At 39.9% G+C, this 24,812-nt stretch overlaps 3 protein-coding genes across 7 annotated transcripts in view; 2 read left to right on the plus strand and 1 right to left on the minus strand.

Moving 5' to 3' along the window:
• The window catches only part of ALDH1L2 (aldehyde dehydrogenase 1 family member L2), a 32,348-nt gene extending 31,295 nt beyond the window's left edge, over positions 1-1,053 (plus strand). For both annotated transcript variants that reach the window (XM_062616314.1, XM_062616313.1), the window contains one exon: positions 300-1,053. In XM_062616314.1, the coding sequence (XP_062472298.1) occupies positions 300-355 (56 nt within the window). In that variant the 3' untranslated portion in view covers positions 356-1,053. The remainder of the gene's footprint in view (positions 1-299) is intronic.
• Positions 77-5,537, minus strand: NOPCHAP1 (NOP protein chaperone 1). 3 transcript variants are annotated; one of them, XM_062616317.1, is made up of 5 exons: positions 5,401-5,537; positions 4,145-4,231; positions 3,759-3,895; positions 2,629-2,807; positions 77-145 (listed from the first exon to the last, which is right to left on the minus strand). In XM_062616317.1, exons 1-5 carry the CDS (start codon positions 5,459-5,461, stop codon positions 127-129), a joined length of 483 nt encoding a protein of 160 aa, XP_062472301.1. In that variant the 5' UTR covers positions 5,462-5,537; the 3' UTR covers positions 77-126. The 3 variants fall into 3 exon arrangements, with proteins under 3 accessions (XP_062472301.1, XP_062472303.1, XP_062472302.1); XM_062616319.1 differs by lacking the exon at positions 77-145 and adding an exon at positions 191-369; XM_062616318.1 differs by lacking the exon at positions 77-145 and having other exon boundaries at positions 2,131-2,807.
• Positions 5,538-7,956: 2,419 nt separating this feature from the next.
• The window catches only part of SLC41A2 (solute carrier family 41 member 2), a 53,077-nt gene continuing 36,221 nt past the window's right edge, over positions 7,957-24,812 (plus strand). The window contains exons 1-4 of one of the 2 annotated variants that reach the window (XM_062616321.1): positions 7,957-8,175; positions 9,399-9,530; positions 15,877-16,620; positions 18,814-18,921. In XM_062616321.1, coding sequence (XP_062472305.1) covers positions 16,066-16,620; positions 18,814-18,921 — 663 coding nt within the window. In that variant the 5' untranslated portion in view covers positions 7,957-8,175; positions 9,399-9,530; positions 15,877-16,065. The remainder of the gene's footprint in view (positions 8,176-9,398; positions 9,531-15,876; positions 16,621-18,813; positions 18,922-24,812) is intronic. The other variant, XM_062616320.1, reaches the window with a different exon arrangement.

The raw sequence follows: 24,812 nt of genomic DNA on the forward strand, positions 1-24,812 counted from the left end.
ACAGGCAAACCAAAGTTCATAAATTCAACTGTGAGCCCCCAGTGACTATCTAGAGAACCCAGGTGGCTGCTTGTTAAATTCCAGCTCCTTGTTTTTTCCATATGCGTTGGATTTGGCCTCTTTTTGTCAAACCAGTTCTGTAGATCTCAGTGGAGGGTAAGTCAATGAGTTTCCATTGTTCCATAAGGACTTTTATACTGGCTAAAGCATTTTATTATTTTTCTTAATAATGTTACAGTGACTGACAACATTCTCTCCTTTAGCTGCTATGCTAACTGGTGAATATTGTGCTTTTATAGGTGAAGAAGCTCTTAATGAATATCTCAGAACCAAGGCCATCACTGTGGAATATTAAAGTAACAGCTTCACCTGGAAAGTAAATGTTCAGCAGTCTGAATCTTAAAGAAGCACTTAATATCATGCCTAGGATAGGCCTTCTGCAGTGCTGTAACTAAAAAACAAAGTAAACCCCATTCCATGGATAAGTTTCTATAGATCAAGCCCAAATTTTAGTCTCGCTGACAGATAAAGCATTTGAAAACTAACCTGAAGTTATTTAAATTATGCATCAGCAGTTGTTAGTGCAATTCCCCCCCCCCCCAAAATATCAAGTACACGGTTTAGTTTATTTTTTAAAGTCCAACTGAAGAATGAATTCTTACATGCCTACTTCTTATTTGTGTGAACATATTTACACAATCATTTAATCCTTACTTATCAGGTTTCTTTTGAACTAAAATACACTGATTATGCCATTTCTGTGATAATGAGTTTAAGTTTTACAGTAGCAGCTGAACGTTCTGCTCTGGGATTCTTCAGCAGTACAGAAAACCTTCGTGCCACAAGACGTAAATCAATGCAAGGAAGTGCACTTACTCTGATCTTTGTATAGTAAATACAGAGTTCAACATTGGTGTTAAACTATGCATATCAAGCTCAAGTTACTGAAAATATTTTCTATCTTCCTGTTGATACAGAATGTGTGATTCTGCCTGTAATTTGAAAGGTGGTTACATTAACAGATTAAAATCACTTTGTTCACATGGACTCTTACCACTGATTTTTACAGCATGATTATTACTTTGTACTTCACAATTTTTGTGGGGTCATTTGTTTTTTTTTTTCTGTCTACAAATTCCCTTGTAAAATGACTGAGTTAAGATGTTGGCTTTCAAGCTTCTTCAGTTTGAAGGAAATTTTCCATAGAGACCTCACCTAGCAAACTAAGACCACTTGCCCTTCTAGGAGTGCAACTTCACTCAAAGCTTACCCTGACCTGTGGGCTTGCCATTTAAAGTAGCAGTCCCATTCTCTGATTCCCATCCTTTCTTCACTTACAACATTTTGTGATTTAATCAGTTAATCCTAGTAAATCAAGCCCCTTTTCTATTTTTAAGTCACATTGTGAAAGAAAGACCAGAATCCTTGTTATTTCTTATCACAAATAATACAGAAACAGATATTAAAACTATAGCTTTAAGTATGGGATTCAAAGTAAATTCTCTAAATAACTGCAGTTTTCATGTCATGACATCAACATTTGAGGAAATACAATATAGAAAACTTTAACGGTGTAGAGGATAAAAAGTTCCTTTAAGAAACAAACAATGACATTCAGGAGCACAATAGATACTTCTGAAATGCAAACTATTTTATGTTGTAAATACAACAGCCCAAATAACTATTTGATCAATCAGAGGTAAGTATAAATGAGACATACTTTCACTGGTTCTAGTTTTCACAACTGTTTCAAGCTGACCTAAGTATAGGCCATCTGAAAATTTAGCTTTTTGTTCTTCTGGCAGTGACAATTGTTAATAAAATGGAGAGGACACGAAAGTGGGATACAAAAAACATAGCTTAAAGCAATTGTAATACCACAGCAGCAGACTTGACCGTTTAAGTACTGAGGGTATCTGCACTACAGCCACAAATGTTCCAGATATGAGCTAGTAGCCTACCTATAATGACAGGGCCTTCAGTGCAGGCAGAAAGCGTAAGTAATCCTTTGCTGACCTCTCTTTAGAGCCATGGCTGTCCTTACCCATGCCAGCTCATCTTGAAATACTCACCTGTTGCTTCAGTGTTCAACAGTCACTGCCGTGAACGCAGTGTAAACATACCTCTATCGCACTTCAAGAAACTGTTTAATATTGAAGCATTGTCCACAACACTTCACGGGACATAGGATATAAAAAACAAAACTTTTTTCTTAGTTAACTCTTCCCTGCCCTTGAAGCAAAAACCTCTTCCAGCACACTACAAAAATCTTCCTTCAACAACCTTTCTTCAACAAAGCAACAGAATAATTTTAACTAGTTCTAAGTGCCGCAAATGTTCGCTGCTTTCTTAGTCTAATCTGCTATGAAATGAACTTCCATGTTGCTCAATGAATAAAAGCATACTTAATTCTTTAGAAATCCAGCCTGTCTCAGTCATGAGTGGATCCTAAATTGTCCACCATGTAAACTATAGCATTTCACATGATCCTGAGGGATGCTACATCAGGAAACACGGTGTTTTTTAAGGGCCAAATCTTTAAAGTAAGAAACATGATTTGGGGTTTTCGGTGAGTTTGATTTGGTTAATTTATTTTATTTTTTTTTTAGTAAAATAAAATAGATTTACTCGTTCACTTTGCTGTCCAGAATTTCTATTTTGCCTTTTTCTCCCTTCTTTGTAGGAAACTTAATGTTGTCTATTGTCACTTCGCCAGCTATACAGTCATCTTCAGATTCAGAGTCATCTTCTGAAGTTAATATCTCTTCATCTGTATCAGAATCGCTCAGTTCAACTACAGCCACATTCTGAGGAAAAAGACCTTAGTTAGCACATTACACATTTCTGTTGGCTTCAACCATTTGAGTAAAACATAAAGCAAACACATAAAAGAGACTATTACCATAAGAAAACCACAACCAAAATTAGACTGACTTCTGAGTTCTCGTAGGATTATGGCAAATATCATTAACAGATTCCTAAATATTTAAAATATAATTTATATTGCTCTTCAGCAAATACAAGGCCATTTCTTCAGCATATACCAGCACTAGGCAACCTACTGCATGTAGGCTGGATGCAACCTACAGGAACTCTGAATCCAACCAGTGGCCAACAAATTGTTCTGACAGCTCACACCCCAGACTCCAAGCTGCCTGTTTCCGCCTTTTTATCTTGTGGGTATGCAGTCCTGAAGGCATGTCTGGGACATGCCCATATCACATCACCTTCATACTAAGATTTTCTTACATGAGCTTCTGGCTGTAAAACTTCAGTTAAAAACATAAAGAAAATATTGATGTAAGTAAATAAGACAGATACCAGCCATAAAGGATCACAGCACTAACAGCTTTTCTAAACCCAAGATCTGTAAGTCCTAAAACCACCTACAAAGCACAGCTGAAAGCCAGTTATTACTCTTATAATAAAGCCTTCTGATATGCCTTACTACTCCTTCTTATCCAGTTTCTAAAATCACACACAAGACATTTAGAATAAATTTGTGACATAATTTTGATTCAGAATTGTTGATCCAAATGTTGTCCTATTCTCACCTTAAACTACTTCATCCCCAGTCATTAAATTCTGCAAGTGTGAAAACCAAGTAAATTTAAACCAAAATAAGCTGTATCTATGTTTTGAATTTGCAAATCGTGGACTAAAATAGTAAAGACCTGGCCTTATCTATCAAATCAGCTCATTCTAAGACCAGATAATTATTTTAATCACATGAAATTTTATGAAATAAAATTATTTACCATTTCTATAACTTTTTCTGTTGCACTGTCTAGATTTTCAATATCAAACTGATGAGCTGGTGCTGTAACCATTTTTCTTCTTAGCTCATCATTTGCATGGGCCATCTGTGGTAAAAAGCTCTGTACTCGGTCCAAAACTGAAAAAGAAGTAATTATCACATGTATATAAACAAACATGCACTTAAGTTTATACAGTTATACCTCAGAAATATAAGCATTTAAACAGATTCCATTTCAACTGCAATTTCTAGCTGCCTACCATATTAAAGATGTTTAAATTACATTAATTTAAACAGTATTCAATTTCCCAAGACAAACAGCAAAAAATTAATGGTGTGACCAGCAGGATCAGGGAAGTAATCATGTGCTCATCCCCCTGTACTTACGGCTACTCCTTGGCATCCTCATTGTCTGTAAGGTTGTGGCCTCCTTGTTGCTGCATTTTGATCTGATCAACAAAGTTTCTTCCAGCCCTGGAAACAAATGAGTGAATGTTCACCTTCATCAATCACAAATATCACATTTTAACTGTGAGGGTCACTACTGCTCTGCAGGTTCAACACAGAATTAGACAAATTCAAGGCAGCAGTTATAATGAGGCACTGCAAGGACTAAGCAGGAATATACCCCCTAGCATCCCCCCCCTTTAGGTGCAGACACTGTGTGAACTAACAAGTTTAACAAGGCCAGGCTGAATGGGGCTGTGACCAACCTGGTCTAGTGGAAGGTGCCCCTGCCCACGGCAGGTGGGGTTAGAACTGAATGACCTTTAAGGTCCCTTCCAACCCAAATCATTTGGAGATTCTATTAAGTCCTCTGCAACTATCATCTGCTACTGCACTTAGAAGAAAGAATACTGAGCTATGCAGACCACTGGCCTGACCCTGCAGGTCACTTCATTGGGCTTCAACCGTTTTTGAAGTCTTTGTCAAGATTTATTTAGTGACAGTTACCAATGCACAGATAAACTACCTGTGATACCCCACAGCAAACACAGTGAGGTAGCATCTAACATGTGCTACTTCACTCATTTAAACCCCTTCCCTGACGTCCGTGACTGCGGTGGCCATCAATGAAATGAGGCCAGAACTGTGGTGCTGATGACCCAAAATAACCGTTTCCGAGAGTAGCGCCGTAAAGGCCAAACTATGTAGGCGAAACGTTGCATTAGACAAGTTCTTACACCGTCTACTGAGCCATTGGCCTATTATCGTTAAATACAGCTAAGGTTTACTTCCTTGTAAGACTTCTTTATCCTCACAGAAATGCTGTTACTACTGCGCATATCCACTTAACGTGGCTTTCCGCTGTATTCACTTCGTACCGCAGCAGCACTGCCTGGGAAAGGGGCGCTCCTTCAAAACACGCTGCATAAGGGAGCGAGCACCGGCACCCCGCCCGCCTCCTCGGGCTGCCCGCCGCTGGGCGAGGCCCGATGCTCCCCGCAGGCCGAGCCGACACCTCGATCCCCGGCTCAACCCTCCCCGACCGGTGTGTGCAGGGCTGGGGCGGGGGGGGACTGAGCCCCGCAGCGCCGGTCCCGGCCGAGAGGTCGGCGGGGGGGCCCCACTCAGCGTGGAGAGCTGCGCTGCCCCTTCCGGCCCGGCCCGGCCGCGCTCCCGCCGCCGCGGAACCCTCTCACCTCCTCGGAGCCCCACGGCCAGCAGCTCCCGGGAGGCAGCCGCGCCACCATCCCCCGCCATGCCCCGACACAACCGGAAACGGAGCCGGGCCGGGGGCTCGCCCCGCAGCGCCCTCTGGAGGCCGGGAGGAGCAAAGCCGCCCCAAAGCCGCGGCGAGGGTTTAGCCGCATGGGGCTCCACGGCGTTACCGCCGCTCCTTACCGTGTCCGGTAACCGGCACAGATACCTGCAGTCATATAAATACGGGGTTAATAATGCGGAAATGAAAACAATTCTTGGTACAAAGACAAAAAAAGGGGGTTTTAAAATCTTTACGGAACGATTTGGCATGAAAACTCCCATCTCATCGCCCGGAGGAGAAATGAAACCAACCCTCAAGCAGGTAGCACTGCCTGAATGGCTGCCAGCTGCTGCTCCTCTTTGAAAACCTTCCCGTTTTCACTGTCACAATTTGACAAACGCACCTAAAATTAAACGTCAGGCCCTGAGGGACTTTCAATTATCTCTTGGAAAGCAGCTTGCACAACCGCCAAGTTCAGCGGACACTGGCCACCCTGTTGCTCAGGATTTGCTCTCCAGTTTCTGCCCCTGTTTATAATGTGAAACTGCGAAAAGAGAACTGAATGCTTGATGTGAGACAAGATGGGAAGTCCAAGCCAAAACAGAGAAAAAGTAGTAACCAGGTGGGTGGTGTTTATATGCCCTCATTGCAGAACACAAGGGAAGAAACCAAAAATCAGATCCCAGTATCTTAGAATTAACAAATACAAGGTTAGACATTAGGAAGAAATTCTTCACCGTACGGTTGGTGAGACACTGGAACAGGCTGCCCAGAAAAGCTGGGCAGCCCCATCCCAAGCCCAGAGCAGCTGTGGTTGCACCATCCCTGGCAGCATTCAAAGCCAGGTTGGACAGGGCTTGGAGCAACCTGGTCTAGTGGAAGGTGTCCCTGCCCATGGCAGGGGGTTGGAACTGAATGAGCGTTAAGGTCCCTTCCAACCCAACCCATACTGTGACTCTGGGAGTACAGAGGAAACCTTCTGCAGGGCCTCAAGCTAGAGCCTACCCTGCTGCTTTCCCACCAGCCTGTCTCTAAACAGTGTCCTCTGTCACTTTCCCTTGGGATCACCTTCCTTTGGGATGTACCAGGTCCATTCCACCAAATTTTCAACCCAGTTTGCACCTTTCTACCCAGTGGTGCTCCAGGATTTCAATTTTTCTGAAAACCTCCTGTTGCTAGCTATGCTGCCTGAAAGATCTCAAGGACTTTTGGCCACAAAAGTAACTCTTGCTGAATCTGCACACAGCCCAGAGTAACAGCGTATGAACCTTAAACAATCTATTTCACCCATGGATATTATGTGATTTCGGTAGAAGGTGTGACATAACACCATCTAGGAACCTGTAATGACTGATGGAATGATTGCCCAAGATCACCGACAAGGAATTGGAAAAGCCAGAAATAGCGCCCTCAGGTGCTGTTCCCAAACCTCAGCTGCACAGTCCAACCTGCCGGCAGCACCAGTGGTTATGATCTTTATCTGTTTTACAGGGTGGCCCAACTACATATCCACATGTGAGCACACCTGAAGCATGGATATGTGTGGCTACTACCAGGGCAGGGGACAACAGCACCCATAGCCCAAATTCCCAACAAATGCAGACTTGAGGCAGCACCTACCACTGAACTAATAGTGCAAAGGTTTGGGCTCCTTCATTTATTCAGTGCCATATTGACCCAAGAGTTCAAGATGATGCTGCGTATTTCGTTACAGTAGTGCAGATTGTTTTGGCCCCAGTCACAGAATCTGAGAGATCTCCTCAGAGAGAAGGAGGAAGAGAACAGTGATTTCTTGATGGTGACAGCAGCCAAGTCTACAGCATCTTTTTTCCTTTCTATAGACAAAACAAAAGGCAGCTTGGGCAAATCACCAAGTGTTGGCCTACCATGGATCTAGATCCTGTGGGTATGTGTGGAAAAGCAGAGATTTAAGCACAGGTAAAAAAAACATTAGAAGATGTGCAAGAAGATGCCCCATTCCTAGCATTTTTCAAGGCCAGGTTTGACAGGGATTTGAGCAACCTGGTGTAGTGGAAGGTGTCCCTGACCATGGAACTACATGATCTTTAAGGTCCCTTCCAACGCAAACCGTTCTGTGATACGATTCTAAATAATGCTAGTAATGATAATAAATGCACAAGTTTAGCCAGCTTCACCGTTTTAATGCATTGATATAAAGCGTGTCTCAAGACAAAGAGTTTTTGAGGACTGGTTAAAAGCACTCAGCAAGGCCTTGCCTCTGTATTTAGTTTAATGCAGGCAGTTGATGTCTACAGAGTCACTCGCAGACTTACGCTAAAGCACTTGGTGTTGGGCACAGCGCACGCAGCCTAGCTGGGCAAGAGCGAGAGAATATTCAACTGACCCAAATACTGAGATCAGCCGGATTCCTCGGGAAGCTATTTTTAGCCAGCTGGCAGGAGAATGCCCTAGTGCTCACATTCTGGAGCGAGCACAAACCAGAAAACTCTAGCGCTAGGTCGCCACGAGAGCTTCTCCGACTGGAAGCGAAGCCGCCCGGTGGCGGCGGCTGCGGCTGCTGCGCATCACGGGTCACATCATCGCGGGGGCCGCCCGCCCTCCAGCCCTTTCCGCGCCTGCTCAGTGGCGGCGGCGCTCACCTAGCTCCGGAGCTGTCACCGCCGCCGGGCTGCTCCCTCCCCACCGCCGCGATGGAGCGGGACCCGGGGCCGCCGCCATCGCCCTCGCCCAGGTGAGGGGAAGGCGCGGCCTGACGGGGGCGGCGGCGGAGGTGGAAGGGGAGAGGGGCTGGGGTGGGCTGGCGACCTGCCGCCCCGGGGCGAGGGAGGCGGCGGTGATGGGGAACGGCGGGCGGGAAAGTTTCCTCCGGAGCGGCGGAGCTGCCAGGCGCCGCCCTGCAGGCGCTGCCCCGGCTCCGGTGCCCGAGGGGACCGACCGCCCCGGTGCGCGGTGCGGCTCACCCCGTCCCGCCCCGGGCCCTGAGGAGCCCTCGCAGCCTCTCTCTTGCCACCCGTACCGCGCCGGTACCCTGCCCTCCGCAGACCCCCGCAGCATCATGCGCTGCTCCAGGTAGCCTGGACAATGAGCCTTTTCTTCGGCTTCGCTGTGTCTGCGCAGGATCTGTCCCGCGTTTCCAGTGGCACTGATTCCCTGGCCTCTGTACGTCCGTATGTGCTCGCATTGCTCTTCCCACCTGGCATCTAAAACCAGGCCACAATCTGTCACCGCAGATGCGCTTGCGAGACAAGCATGGAACTTGTACGCAAATAGCACGCATGCAGACTAACACCGTCATCTATTCTTGTTTACAAGCATTTTTTGTTTACAAGCATTGTAACTGACATGCAATGGTACGCTGATGCTCTTTTCATACTTTTCTGCCAAAACTAGGAGCTTCTCGTGATTTACCTTACTTTCTACTTTGGAATTAATTCTCAATTAAGTTGAGGTTGAGGCTGTGTCTCTTTAATTTCAGTGAAATTAAATTAATTCAATTTCAATTTAATTTCAGTGAAAACAATAATTTCCTCCCCACCCACCCCACTGTCCAGGATGTGGTTGTGTGTCTTGTTCATTCACATTTGGTCCTAGATTACAGAGCACACTGCATTAGCCAGGCTCTAATAAGCAGAATGCATAAAATTAAGTAGTTGTTCAGTCATAGTGTCAGGAACAAAACATAAATACAGGAAAAAAGTCAGTTCATGAATCTTTTCTGGGTAGAGTCCTAGCAGGATTTAATAGATAACTGACATCCTGAGCTGTCCTCACTTTACTGGTTCAGTAATGCTGGTCGAAAAATGAGAGCAGGTGGGAGGACCTGTTTTGGCAGCATGCCCTACATACACTGCCTTAAAGAGGTTGTGAAACCAGAACCATAAATACTACAGTATGACTGGTAGACACTTCAGAAGTAGAAATAACAGTGTATCATTTTCTTTTCAAATACCTCAGGATATTATCCACAGAAAACAATGGGAAGTCTGTATCCTAGTGCCTCAGTTAATAAGCAGTTCATCCCTCCTTGGTGATGACAGTGGAAACCCCTAATCAGGATCCCCAACAGTACAGTTAGGACTCATCCTGGTAAGTACGTCTTGCTTACTTAATCTAGAGGGCTGTATTACCTTATATTTCAAACCTTCCCACCTGCCTTTAATGGACTGGATGTGATTTGCCTGGTATTTTTCATGTTGGTATTCCACTTGAGTGATTTTACAACCTGACCACATTTCACAGCTTTGCTGCCTCATTTCTGGCTCTGCTTTGGCCTTTTCTAACTGAGTTGCCTTAAAAGTGCATAGGCAAACCAAATCTTTTTCCTCCAGCTGCTTTTGTCTTCCCTGGGGCCAAAATCGAAAGCTGTCATGCTCAGGAAGTAGAATGCAGCAGCCCTAACCTTGTCTGAAAACAGAGCCTGGGGCTGGCAGCTCTTTCAGCGTCTTATGTTCAAGAAGGCAACCAGAGGTTCTTTAATCTGTTGGGGTTTTCTTTCCCCTTACTATTTTACCTTTGTTTCTTTTGCTATTGATATGACCCACAAGTGCCATACTCTAAACACAATGTTAACCAGTTTACTTCATAGTATTTAAGCAGTGGTATGTAATGCCCATATATCTGCCTTGCATGCCACATTTATCGAATTTCAGCATGTTTTCCAGTCTTTAATACTCAACATTAAGTACCTGGTATAAATAATCTTAGCTCGGGGTGCCACCTTGGATTGCAGATACTATAAAATGGTTAATTATAAAACAGTCTGTTTATGATTCTGAGGTGGTATGATGCATCTTTCACTTTTGACTGATAGGTCCACTACAGCAATGTAAATGATTAGCCACAACTGAGATAAGGATGTCAGTGTGATACCGGGAATTGTATGTATACAACACACAGTAGTGGGAAGAAGCGTGCAGATCCCTGTATCACCCATGTAAATTTTAAAAGAAGCCCCCACCCAAACCTCACTTTTCAAACTTTACAGAACCTCAGAAGTGTTGAGATCAGAAGGGGTCTCAGGAAACTGTCTATTCAGCCACCTCTACTCAGTGTAGGATGAAGCAGAGCAGGTTGCCGAAGGCCGTGTCCTGTCGGGTTTCAAATATTGCCAAGGATGGAGTCACAGTAACCTGTTTGAGCCAGTACTGAAGCACACTTATGGCAAAATAAATAAATGCATAATTAAAAAGCACATTTTTCTATGTTTAAATGTAATTTCCTCTGTTTCAGTTTGTGCTCACTGCCTCTCATCCTTTCATTGCAAAGGGTTTGGCTTCATCTTTGAAGACAGAAAAAGAGTCTTTGAAACCAGAAAAGAATCCAGCTTAATCTTTGCTTATTATGGCAAAATATTAAAGCTCAGTATTTCATTAATGTCTCATATTACTTTCCTGAATCCCTTTCCAAGGACTGTTCTTGTACTGAGAGATGTTTTTCAGACAGGCATGTTTAAGCTATTGTATTTCATTATGAACTACCTAGCAGTGCAGCATAGAGATTATTATTGCTTTAAAGGATTACCTGTAAAAAATATTTGTAGCTTTTAGGAAAAAATGGGATTTGACTATGGTATGATGAGCTTTGGATGCTGTGAAAGCATGCAGTATTATTGACATAGGTGTTATCTTTTGATTTTGTTAGCCAAATGGGAAGAAATCAGCAGATTAATATTCCCGGACCTAGACATTGGTAAATATTTGGTTTAGCCTGCCATAGTATTGACCTTACAAGTTTCATACCCAATTTTTTCCCCTCCCCCCTTTTTTGAGGGTTCTTACAATAAAAAAAAAAAAAAAAAGGTGGTTTAATTACTAAGTCTTTTTATGCTTTAAATAAATTATCAGGAGTCTAAACACTGTATGATCAAATTTAGCTTTAGAATTCAGTCCCCTAATCATTCTAATTGTAGATGTTCTTTAAACCCTGGGAAAGTTAGAAGTACAGAAGCATCATCTTCTACCCATGCTCTTGCCAACATAGTTTCAGACACATCCATGATTCAGTTCTCAATTTATTTGGGTAATAATGAAGACTCTTCTTGCGGCTGCTTCCTGAACAGTTGCATTTTCTTTGTCATGTTCATCTTTCTCAGATGAATCAAGACCAATGAAGCCAACCAAAGGTGATGGACGGAAAAATGTGATAATGATCAGGTGTTCCGTTTCATAGCTGAAGCATCTGAGGTTTTTCTAAAGCAGCTATCCATTTCCAGAAATCAGTGTCTCTTTCAGCTCATGGTTCTGTTTTCCACATCTGCTTCTGCCTGTCTCTTTCACACATTGTATATATTGTCTCCATGTGTATTTTTTAAACTGCTGTGTACATCAGTTGTATAAATCATTATGGGTAAAATTGGTTTGTTATTTGTTACATTGCTAAGTGTCTTACTTCTCAGGAGCACATCTTTGCAGGACTGTTTATTTATGCTTGTGTATGCTTGCAGAATTGAGAGAGAGGTGAATAATATGCAGTAATTGTTACGTGATATAAAATGCGTGAAGGCAAAGAAGAAACTATTAAAAGTAGTTACTTAGACAATAATAAAGAAATCTGGGCATAGCTTGCTATTTTGTTTGTAGGGACAAGATGTCCTTTCACTTCATATATAACATGCCAGGTATGATAAATTTGAGGCTGCTTCTTGGCTTCTCAAAGGATCTTTGTCTCTTTTCCTTTTTTTTTAGTACTTCATCTTTCTCTGTAACCTCCTGGTTGTACAGCAGGAAACCAGATTCATTTATCTTCCTACAGAATCTAGGAATGGGATTTCTGAGATTTTTACTGCCTTTTCTTCATATGAGTTACTCAAGTAACTCAAGAGCTTGATTCTTTAGCTGGCAATATCTTTTGTAGCCAACACAATAAAATCAGCATTGTTCTTGTCAGTGACAAAGCTTCTTAGGAAGCTCTTGTCCCTGAGATCATACTGTTCCTTAGATGGTTTGCTGCATTCTGTAGGTAGACTCCCCCCCCCCCCCCCCCCAAAATACAGCAATATTAGAATCCTGTAACTCAGGATTATTGCATCAGATGACATTTGGAAAATTGTCTTTGTTGGAACAGGGTTTTAGAAATGAATAGTTACATTCACAAGGCTTTGCAGTTGTCTCTATGCTCTGAAGAAGTAATTATTCTTCATTGTATAATATAGTTTTCAATTTCTCTCCTTAAATTCTCATTTTTCAGCATTTATCATTAGCTCACTTTTTGTCATTCCAAGTCTTTTTGGTAGGAAAAACCTAAATGGCTGTCATCCAAACTGCTTTGTACTATTTCAACTGTTAGCCGTCCATGCCAGCCTCATCCTTCCTTTGTAACTTGGTAGTTGACTGGATCATTTTTCTGTTGCTCTTTTTTTCCCCTTTTCTTTGTTAACACTTTCTCATACTAAATGAAACCACATCTTCCCAAAAGATTTGGTTCTTAAAAAAATAAAGTAGTAAAAATGTAAAAGGAGAAAAATCCATATGTTAGAGAGATATGCATCATTAACCCAAATATTTTTGGCCAGAGTTCCAGACCAGTGAGTAATTTCCATGAGTCACTGGTCTAGCACTCTGGTGATGTGACTGGAGGACATGTTGGAGAAACCACAATGAGAGCCAGACTCTGCCTTGTTAAAGCTATTGGAAAATGTTCTCAATGTATTCCCCTGCAAGTGAAATAAAATCCTTCATTTGTTACTCCTCTCCTCAAAAAAAAATAACACTACCCCCTCCCCCCCCCCCCAAAAAAAAAGCAGTTGAGGATGCTATGAGTCTCGCTGCGTGTCTTTCATCATGCACATTTTTATGCTTTAATTGTACACCCCATACTTGAAGTCCATCATGAAGTTTCTATAATCTGAATGTTTCTTGTGACCAGCTGAAGCTCAGTCAGCAGATCTACAGCTTTTTCCTCTGCCATCTTCCTAAGTAGTGTGGCACTTCCTGTTGTCATAAATCATTTGGCAGCCTTCTGCACCCTAGGCTATACCCTTCCTGAAAGCTGAATTTTCCTCAGCTTCCCTGAACTTCTTTTCCATTCATCTTAATCCTTCAACCCTATAAAGCTCTTTGCTTTTGTCTTGGAAGTTGATAATAGTTAGGTTGATAATTTAATGATACATCTTCTTCTGATTTTCTAGTTTTTATGTACTATTTCTTTTCTTTTACATAGATAATGCCACCGTTGGGTCAGGAAGAAACAAAATTGCCTCGCTGTTCTGTCTTTCTGTAGCACTTAACAGAGCACCATTTTGGCCTGTGGTTAGAGCTTCTCTGGAATAGCAGCAAAAATTGTTTTGTTATTCCTAATTAAAGTGTGTGGAAACCAGAATTGAAGCCTAGGAGGTTTTGTGCACTTATGCTAAAAGGTTCAACATAGCACAGTCTGTTACAGAACAGCGAAAGATACTGCAGGAATCTTGCTTAGTTAAATTCCTCTGTCGGTCTTGTGGATAAAAGTGGTTCTTCTTGCAAAACTTGACTTCCTTCTCAGTGAAGCAATAAACTCCATTGTAACTTTGAAAGCATTCATTTCTTGGTCAGAGGTCCCTTGGATAAAGCAATTGGTAGATTGAAAAATCTTCATACTGTGTCTGAGTCATCTCCTCCCTTGAAAAAACCAAACCAGGTAATTCTGTGAGCAGCAGGACTTTTGAAGTTGACTTGCCATATATATGAGTGAATTATCCTGACCAATATTTGAAGATGTCTTACAGCAGTGACACAAATCTGATTCTCTTACAAGGCTGTTAGTTACTAAAAGCTTTGACATCTCTACTCTCTGTCAGATCTATCTCAGATATATCCAGAAATCCATCCCTAAACTATTCTATAATTCTGTGACTTGAAAATACTGAAACAGAGGGAAGAAAAGTATAGGCATCATAACACAAACTGTATGATCTTAGGAGCCCAATTTTCTTAGGAAGCATAGATATAAAATCCTCCAAGCCTGAACTATTTTTATTTCCTGCAGTCTGTAAAAATATGCTTCGCAGCTTTGCATAGATACAGTGTCTCAAGCTTGTGTTATCCCGTATCATGCTGGTATAGTCTGCCTGACCTTTGTTTCTGTGTTTATGCCAATCATTTACTTGTATTCATGGAGTCTAGTAATAAATGACAAAGCTAGCAAAGTTTCAAGTCAAATTAAGACTGTTTTTAAGTTACCATAACTCTTATCACGCTATGAAAACTGAAAATTCCTGTTGGAAAGTAAAGTGTCTTCTGATGGAAATGTCAAATGATGTGAGACTACCAATATATCATCGTTAAATTTTCTACCACAATGGCAATTTCAGAGTAGAAAGAAATGCCCATTAAATGACATGAAACATAAAAGATAAAAGATCGTATCTGTGTGATTTGCAGAAAGCAAATCAAACTGACCACGTCTACTGCTAATATTGATCTAATAATTATATTTTAGTGTTTACTAGACCTCATAATAACCAATCTTTCAGGAAATATCTGCAACCTACACCACATACAAAATTAAATTAAACTAAGATTTTTAAACACCTTTATTGTAATTATCTTGAGTCCTAACCCTTTTCTAGTTTTAATTAAATTCTAATATGCCATTTTTATGAATACCGTACTGTGGGTTCATTTTTATATTAGACTAATTTAAGCTATTTTAGACTAATTGGTCTGAATTTTATTACTGTCTTCTTTCCTTGATGTAGCGTTTAAAAAAAAAAGTCCAGTTTTATTATGTATATAGTAGCTCTTTATATATAGTAATATATATCCATACATGCATAATTTGTATGTTTGCTTCAGAGAAAAGTCAGTTGTTAGGATTTTAAATTGTCATGGTTTTGAATTGTACATACCAATATTGGTTTGTCATCCTTTTATGGGGATGGAGGGCAGGGATTGAGACCTTTGACACCCAGGATATTGCTTTGGATTTATCACCTCTGATAGTAATTTTAAACTAGTATGTCTTTTTCCTTATTTTTTTTCTGGGCTTCTTGCCCACTTAGCATAGAGTGGGAGGAACAGCAGTGGCCTCACACTGCATCATGTGCATTTCATTTGTCCATACCCTTACTCTTTGCAGAAATACTTTTCTCTTGTGACCTACTGCCTTCAAGACTACTGTAAGTCTAGGGCTACACATGGTATCTTCCTGAAGATTTTGACTTCCTGGGCTTCAAGAAGGAAAAAGCCAGGCCCTCATCAATTCACTTAAGTCCACACTCCTGTGTCTTTCACTGGGAAGAACACCAGTTTGTGAAACTTTCTCACCCACCAGCTTTCCCTTTTTACTTCTCATTTCTTCAACTTAGGCAGTTAAACGTTGGAGGATATTGGCATTTCTACAAATAACTTGCTTTGGAAAGATACTGGGTGATTGGAAAAATTAAACCAGCATCTCATGTCTTCTGTAGAGTTAAAATATTATAAAGCCTGAATATATGCTTCTTACTCTTTTGCAGATCCAATCTTGCTTATGGAATTGTTGAAGATCTGAGATCAATGAAAAAGCATCTTTGCATGCAGAAAAGGATCCTTTTTTTTTGTTTGTTTTAAAATCATCAAGCATGGCACTTAATGACTCATCTACAAGATTTCTTCACTGACATCTGAAGAACAAAGTGCTTTTCAACCTGTACTTCTGTAGCACTATGACTAACTGTAAAGGCAGATCTACCATCTCCAAAACAAACCACAAAGTTCATGACAGAGAACGTTTTGTAAACTGGACCATAAACTTTAATACAATTCAATCCGATAAGTTTTTGAAGCTCCTTTTGAGTATGGTTCCTGTTGTTTACCAAGTAAACCAGGATGAAAGACACAAGAAAGTGAATGGTGTCTGGCAAGATGGATTACAACCAGCAGGACACAATTTTAATGTTAGGTCTGAACAACATACAGAATACCATCACTTCTCAGACCCAAGTTTTCATGGTAGCAATGGACACAGCCCATCTAGCTGTAGCCCTAAATATGATGATTTTACCAGTTACAATTACTGTGATGGAATGGGCACTTCAGAAACAGATGCCATGTTGCAGGAAGACAACCTATCTACTGACAGTAATGAAGATATCATTGTGGAAGGAAGTACAAAACAACCCAAAGAATCTAGTAGTATTATGGCATTACAGATACTCGTACCTTTTTTGCTAGCAGGATTTGGAACTGTTTCTGCTGGCATGGTTTTGGATATTGTACAGGTTGGTATATGCTTTGGAGGATTTGTTTTAACAGGTAGTCTGTGATTCTAATACATGATATTGTAGATGTTTACAGTATTGAGGAGTAATTAGGTCTGTGTATGGTTTTGCTGCTATGAACTCCTTTCTCCTAAACCCCATCTTAAAAAGTTCTAGTGTTTGATTTGGAGCCATTCAAGTCTTGGTAAGTATTGTTGCTTAGCCATGGTGAGCTGGTGAATAAAACCATTACCTTCTGCTTGATCTAAGGATAGAAATATGGTAATGGTTCAAAATTCTGTTGACATGAATAAATGTAAGCATAGTGGGAGCTGTAATTAACTGTGATGCTTCAATATATAGGAGTTTAAAAAGCTTGAAGAGTGTATTACAGTATCTCATCTCCTTGAGTGCTTCAGGTCTATGCAATTTCTGTAATACTGTGTAGATTTGTTCCATGATAATGCATATGGTGTACAAAAATGTGCATTACATTTGCATGTTATATGAAATTGGTATTAAGAGATTTACATTTCTTTTAAATATTCAGGTATATATAAGTGACTTCTTTGTATAACGTTAGGTATATTGAAAGCTATTACAAACATCAGTGGTGTGAACAGGGCTGCAAAGTGATGTCCACCTTGAAATACAATTGTAGTAGGTCCAGAGAAGATTATCTTGCTTTGTGGTAGCAGATTTAGCTGATGATTGTTATTCAGGGCTAAGATAAGATAGAAGTTTCTCTCAATTTTAATGAAGTTTAATATTTTTAAAACTTGTTTTGGAGTATGATATCAGTAAGACCCTACTGATATGGAACATTTTTAGGTCTGGTTTCTAGTTTAACACGGCTGTAGATGTCAGCAGCTTTTCAGTGGATTTAAAAGTAACAGTTGGCTATGAAATAATTCTCTGTGCAGTGATGAAGAAAATTCTGGAGACAGTAACATTTAAGAAAGGTTTATTGGACTAGCTTATTTTCTTGCCTTCTCTTAGCCTTTTGAAGGCTCCATTTACTTTTAGTTTTTACCTAACTTTTTAGAAAACTGAAATTTCTTATAAATGCAAACCTCATAGATTCTCTCTTCCTGCATTCACAGAAAATTATTTAAAAATATGAAATAAGCACAATAGTCAAACTGAAAGACAATGGAGAAATTATTCTGTGTTTTTTCTTTTGCTTCATTCAGCTTTAGGGTTTTATTTAGCTATAGTTAAAGAGTTTGCAAAGTTAAAGATGGGTAAGAGGCTACTATCTTTGTCACTCAAAATGTCGAGAGAGCAAGGAAAGCTTGAACTTCAGTCAATTGCAGTGAAATGAACTTTTATACACCAAGAAAAAGGAAAATAAAAATTGACATGCAAACTTTACTGCTTCCTCGCAGTGTTTTACACCAATCATGTGCTTTGTTCATTTGCATATTACCAGTGTATTCTTCTTACAAACGCTTTGTTTGTACTTAGTTAATTAAAGATTTACTGCGTGACACAGCATAATGATCAAGGGAAAGAGGCAGTTGTGCTTCTGCCGCTACTGGCTTCAAACCAAATGTTTCACTTTCTCTGCCTTCCCCTTTCGGGAATGTGTTTGTATAGCTGGTTTTTGAGTTGGGCTGAGATATATCTTCATTTGTCCTGTATTACTTTTAATCTTTATTGGTTTCCGGTCCAGCTCACCGTGAATGAGAAAGATGTAACGCAAAGGCAAGAATAAAGTGTCAGTGCTACCTTTTTTCACTTCAAAAGTAATCATTAAACTGTGATGTCAGTGAAGCAAGATTTTGGAATGTAACATAACATGTTTTGAACATGAAAATTTGAAGACAATAACACATGCTGAGCTTGTTGTTTACAAGCCATTCATGGCAGTTCTTTCCCAGTGGTAAATAGATATGTAACTTCGCATATGGGTAATTTTCAGAGCTTGTTTACATTTGAGAACTGAATTGTTTTATTTTAATTAAAATAATCATAGAATCATAGAATGGTTTGGGTTGGAAAGGACCTTAAGATCATCTAGTTCCAAGCCCTCTGCCGTGGGCGGGGAAATAATAACTTAAATGCTTGCAAATCCCTGAATACAAAGACAGTTTACAGTTTTGTTTAGCTGAAGTTGGTAATTGATTGCAAATTAAATACATGAAGATTTTTAATATTTTGCAGATAGTCTAATTTTTCGATTTAATGTTTCCCACTGTTTCCTTTATACAGCATTGGGATGTGTTCAAGAATGTTACTGAAGTTTTTATCTTGGTTCCTGCACTTCTTGGTCTCAAAGGAAATTTGGAAATGACCTTGGCATCCCGACTGTCAACGGCTGTAAGTAACTTTCTCTTCCTCTTCGCTCTTCAGATATATGTTGTAAATATTTTGAAAGGAAAACAAACACATTTATAACACATAAACATTTTATGTTTATGGCTTAATCTGGCTGTTGGGAGGGCTCTTTAAATCTGTTATTAAATTGGCGAAGTTAAAAAGTTGACCCTCTTCTTTTTCCACACGTCAAAATTTTACTTCTTCAAGTCTCCTCTGAGTCATCATTCAGAACAGATAAAGTAGCTTTTTCACATTTACATGTGTGTTCTGAAAGGCTGATAGATCTCTTTGGCCTTGAGGGGCTTTGAATAGGCTAAGAAAATGTGGATATTTTAAACGTTTTTCTAAAGACAACTTGTGTGGCATCAAAATAAAGCATTGCTAACATTGCTATTCCAGACATTTGTTGGTCAAACTGTAAGAAACTCTCACGTAGCTTTCTGTTTAAATAGTTTTACTCCTTTTTTTGTTGTGATGATTTTTTGAGGGGGGTCTGCTTATTTTTTGTGTGTCAACACTGTCACATAGCATAACTGTTTTGTTTTTTTTAATGTCTTATGAGTTTGTCTTGGTTCTTCTCTATGTCTCAGGGGATGTTCCATCCCTTAATTTTTCTAGCCCAAGCAAGCCAGATTACCTTAGCATGTATCTTTTGAGTTTGTGTGAATGTTCTAATAACATGGCTAAACCATTTCTGGTACTGGAACTGTGTATCTCTGGAAGACAATGCCTAATGCAGTGTTTCTCCTTTATAAGATATTTTTTCCATACTTTAGCAAGGCCCCCACTCTCTTCCTGTTCCTGCCTGATTCAATTTTTCTAGAAAATGTTTGGTTAAAGGTGTATATATAACTCCAGATGACACCTTACTATGGTTTTGTAGAATAGTACATCCCTATTTCTCTCAAAAGCTGCTCTAGAAACTTTGTAGGTTTGTATGTACTTACTTGCTTATCCGTGTCAGATATAGACCTCACACTCAATTTGTCATTAATGTCTGTGTCCTAGTATTTCTCCTTTTTGTGTTATTTCCAGCTGTTAATGCCATCTTCTGCAAGAAATAGTATTAGTCCATAAGTGCATGACCTTGTATTTCTACTGTTGGATTTCATCTGTTTTCACTGCTGCAATCCTCAAGGACATTTAGGTTTTGTACAGTATTACAATGCTTCGTATTGACAAGGTCTCTCAGTTTTCTGTCATTAATAAATGTCATTGTCACATTATATTGAGTTATTGTCCAAATGCACACTGTGATGGACCTAGCCTTAGAAGTCCTATGAAGGTTTGCTTGTGTCATGCCCATTATAGAAATTGATTATTTTTGTCCCATATCCGTTCCTTCGTACATAAGAATTGACATGTTCTGTTGTATCTTTATCAATGGCAGCCTTAGCTCTTCAATCTTGTTTTCTGTTTGATACTCTTCTGAGTATTCTTACAGTTTCTTAAGAGTATTTTGTGTTTAAACCTTACTGCCTTTACTGTCAGGCAGATACTTTTACCTTACTTTTTTTTGCTGTTGACCTGTTGTTTAATTTGTTCATGTCTGGTACAGTCTGTGGCCTGAGGATTGAAAGTGCTTGTGTTGCATAGTGAAAAATCCACCAAGTCCAAGATCTACCTTACTGAAGGCTTAAAAAAAGAGGGTCAGAATCAGTTCCACCACTTCTGCTTCAGTTAATGGGATCTTTAATTCTTTGTCTCAGTTGAGCTTATGACCTTTGCCAGATCATGACTCCAGAGCTGCTTCTCTGGGCCAGTCAGTGGCTGCTTTCCCCATCCTCACCAATACCATCTCATTTGTGAACCTCACAGCATTAAGGAAACATTTTGAAAAGGGTCATGCAGATGTTTTTTCTGCTCTGGGAATCCCGACTTTAGTTCTTATTACCCATCAACTGTTAGTTATCAGTCTCCCTCTCACAGACACAGATAAAGGATACTGGAGTTTCCACAACACTGGCTGCATGTTCAGTGGTTGACTAAAGGTGGCATTGTGAGGTTCTGGCCACTCCCCTCAGGCCAAAATCATATTCTTAAGAGTATCCCAGTAACTGTGTGATAACATGATCTGCAGACATCTTGAAGCCAAAACTCCTACCAAGACTCTGTTCTGGGAGGGCTTAGTCTGAGGAGTGTTACTTGTGCTGTTTACCACTGTCATTATGTCTCACCAAGACATAAATCTATGAATGCTTGAGGTTTTTACTCAAGCGTGCCATGAAGGCTTCCTTTCACCCATGTGCCAGAAACTGTTGTAAATCTGTCTTGGCCAAATCAGGTTAGCCAGCCCTGTTCATATCTTTTCACTGTAAAGGTTAATTAACCGGCTAAGAACAGGTCAGTGAAGTGTACATTTCTTCTCTGTGGCATGTGGGAGTTCCAGTTTCTTTCATTGCCCAAAGTCACAGTCACGGCACCACTGGCACCAAGCTACTTCCCAGCTTTGCATCAACAAATGTGTGGGGTTTTCTTTGTTTTTGTTGTTTGCTCTCTAATGCCTGTAATTTCCCTGTATGACCTGTTTTCTTCAAGAATTGTGGCAGACCCTAGGCTAAGTTACAAAGGTGGTTGAAATACTTTCTGGGACTTAGTCATATTGTAAGTTCATTGGAAGTCCTTCGCAGGGAGGAGGGAGAGGCTTGTCGCGGTCCAGTGGATGTTCTCTCTTTTGCCAGTGTTGGCTCTAATTTGTTCTAGTTGGTAAAGAGCTCATCAGGAAATGTTATAGAGCATGTGTATGTACATGTGCACAGCACAATGGAGATTTAGGAGAACAATACTGTACAAAATAAGAACAGTATAGATCAGTCATTATCAGCATAATACTAAGAAGATAATATTTAGGTTTTATACATAAAAAAAACCAAACCCAAAGCAATAAAAAAAAAGGTTTTATCTTGCAAAGAACCTTCCAGTTTTCTCTTACGTGTCTTTTTTGCACTCAACACCAGCTGCTATGTGCACAGGTCTGTGAGCTGCATAGCCAGCCACCTCCCCTTTAGTGCTACTGCAAAGGCAAACAAAGACACTAGACCTCTGTAAAGTTTCTAATCAGTAGTTAAAAAACAAACAAACAAACTAAAATCCTGTGGAAAACCTACTACATGTTACATGCAGCTTCTTACAGGTGATAGCTTGGGGTTAATTGCCAGATGTGAATTTGAACTCCAGGTCAGTTGCATTGATTGCTCTGCTTCCCCCAGGTTTTCCAAAGAGATGCTGTGTTATGCTGCTAACTGGAGAGTTTAATCAAAAAACTTACCACTAGACCTGCAATTTTTATGTCAGTTCTCCCATACCTTTATGAAATAGGTTATTCTGACCTTTGCATTCTTTGCATTGATTTCATTGACCCTTACTCAATTTAGCCATCCAATCTTTGGTCCTGTCATCCTCATACCAGGTGAAAACAGAAAGGAGTGTAAATTCAGAACATATCTAAACAACAATTTGGAGGCAAGTATATGATTAATGTTCCCTTCTCTGACCTAAATTTGCACTAAGTGGCTTCCCACCAGATACTGTCTTTACAGTAAATTCAAGACTGTGCCCCTGTGAATAGTTTTACCTTTTGAGGAGGAAATTTCTAACATGAGTTCAGCATTGGAGCTAATTCTTACCCTTTTTACCCAGTTAGCTTACAGTTGCATCTGAATTTGTAGACACATCTATACTCTTGGGGCTGTAAGCTAATTATCTTTACTTCATTGTAATTATGTAGTCAGCCAAAAAGTAAAGCCTTGTTAGCAAGTTTCTGTTACCCATAATGCATCTGGTTTCAAGCGTTGTCTGATTACCTTCATTCATCTGCTGCCCAGATTCCTGCTTGTATCTGCCTCTTACTGGTCACAACTATTAGTCCGTAAGTGCATGACACTGCATTTCTACTGTTGAATTTCCCATCCACTTTAGAATGAGTTTCATTGAGGGGGAGTGGATTAGATGACTTTTAAAGGTCCACTCCAACCCAAACTTTTCTATGATTTTGCTAAATCTGTCTCAAGAATGTGTTTTTAATCTACCTCAGAGCATAGCTCATACTTCTCTATGGTGTTAGTGTTAATGTAAACCCTTCTCTCTCTGGCCACTGCTGTGCTGGCATCACTGTGTGAGGTGTACTTAGGTCAACTGCCCATTCAAGCATGGTATTTATGTTGTGTCTTCTATTTTTCAGCTGTATTCTGTAGTTTGGGTCACTCTTATTGTCTCAGTTCACACTGTTTCTTTTCTTCCTATTTGTTTCTGGTGTTTTATGAGGAAGTAAAAAGTGAAAACCCAACACCAAGACACCAGTCATCCAGTCATTCCTATAAAACTTGCAGACTCTTGTTTTGACTGTGTATTATCAGGATTAGTCATTAGCAATATGACTTTAGATACTTTTGTTCAGGTCCACTTATTCCACAGTATCATAATAAACTTGATCTTACTTTATGGAAATGTGCAGCTGAAATGAGTGGTCCTGTTCCTTTTCTACCTTCCAGACCCTAAGAACGTTTGCACATGGTTGCATGTGATGGATCAGATAATTTTGTAGATAATCCCTTTTTGCTCCCTGACAAAAAAGCGTTTTCTGTCATACCAGCAAGCAAATTTATTTTGTCATGAACTCACTCATAGAGTCGGTAGGTCTGGCTCAAGAAGGAAAACGTCATCATGTAGCTGATACTAGGGGGAAGAAGAACTGTGGCACTGCACAGCAGCTCACTTTAGGCTGGATTAAACATGTTGCAAGATTACTGTTTTAATAGGGATTTTTTTGATGCTTTTCCAAAACTTCTTCAAAGGAGAAAGAGAGTGAAGCTCTCTCTCCATGGCCTGCTACTTTGTCCATTTAGCATATATATTCAAGGACAAAAAGCAGATTTTTCCCTGCACTTCCTGAAATACTGCTGTAAAATTTAAACTTAATGCGTGTGTTTGCAGAGCTTTGACTGTACTTTGAATACTGTAAAGTATTTGTAGTGCAGATTGAGGTGTCTTATTATATATCTAAGTTTTGACGTTAGCATTTCTTTTAACGCTTTGTTCCTTGCAAGTCACTAATATCACAAAATGGAAAAAAATGGAAAAAAAAAGGAAGTAAACCTCCTGGAAAGAAATCAAAAGATGAAAAATATAGGCATTAAGACTTCCTGAATTTTGAGAAGTACACTATATTATAAATTAGTATTCTATGGAAAAAAACACAAAAATTTATGCTCAACACATAAGAAATCATTCAGTTATCTCAAAAAGGAAGTTATTTTTAAGCATAGTCACACTGCAGTGGTATGTACTGTTCTTCAGATCTTGTCCTCTGACTCAAAAAAAAAAAGTAAAAGAGGAAATACATGATAAAAAACTGTGTATATATTTTGTCATTTCTTAGGATAATTTATTTGCTGTTTTTCCAGTTACTGCCTTAGGTTTGGACTTACAGCATCATAAGTCTCTAGCTGTTCTGTATGATACAAAAAAGTATTAGGTATGGTTTCTGATCTTCTGTAAGCACTTGCAGTTTATGCAGATGGTTTCATTGCAATCAACACATTTGCATGAGAGCATGTGTGTCCACACACACATGTATCTATGCTTTTTACTACTGGCTCATAGAATTTAAGGACCACAGAAACAAGTTCAGTCTAAAGTGACTGCGCACTGGTAAATTTCCTTTCCAGCCACTGATTTAATCACTGGTCGTGCTTGGACATTCCTGGACTGTAAGGTGTCTAGAATATCTTGCACAGTAAGGCAAATGTTAAACGAGTTACTGTGTAAAACTGCATCAAGTTTAGCTACTTTTGGATAGTTACTGTAAGTACAATTTAAAATCAACAGCAATACTTGACTTGAAAAAAGTACAGCTTGGCTTTAACTTGTCTGTCATCTGTTTGTCTGAGTGG

The sequence above is a fragment of the Pezoporus occidentalis genome, unplaced genomic scaffold (assembly GCF_034315485.1).
Source record: "Pezoporus occidentalis ecotype Australia unplaced genomic scaffold, CSIRO_AGI_Poc_V1 ctg19, whole genome shotgun sequence".
Classification (NCBI taxonomy): domain Eukaryota; kingdom Metazoa; phylum Chordata; class Aves; order Psittaciformes; family Psittacidae; genus Pezoporus; species Pezoporus occidentalis.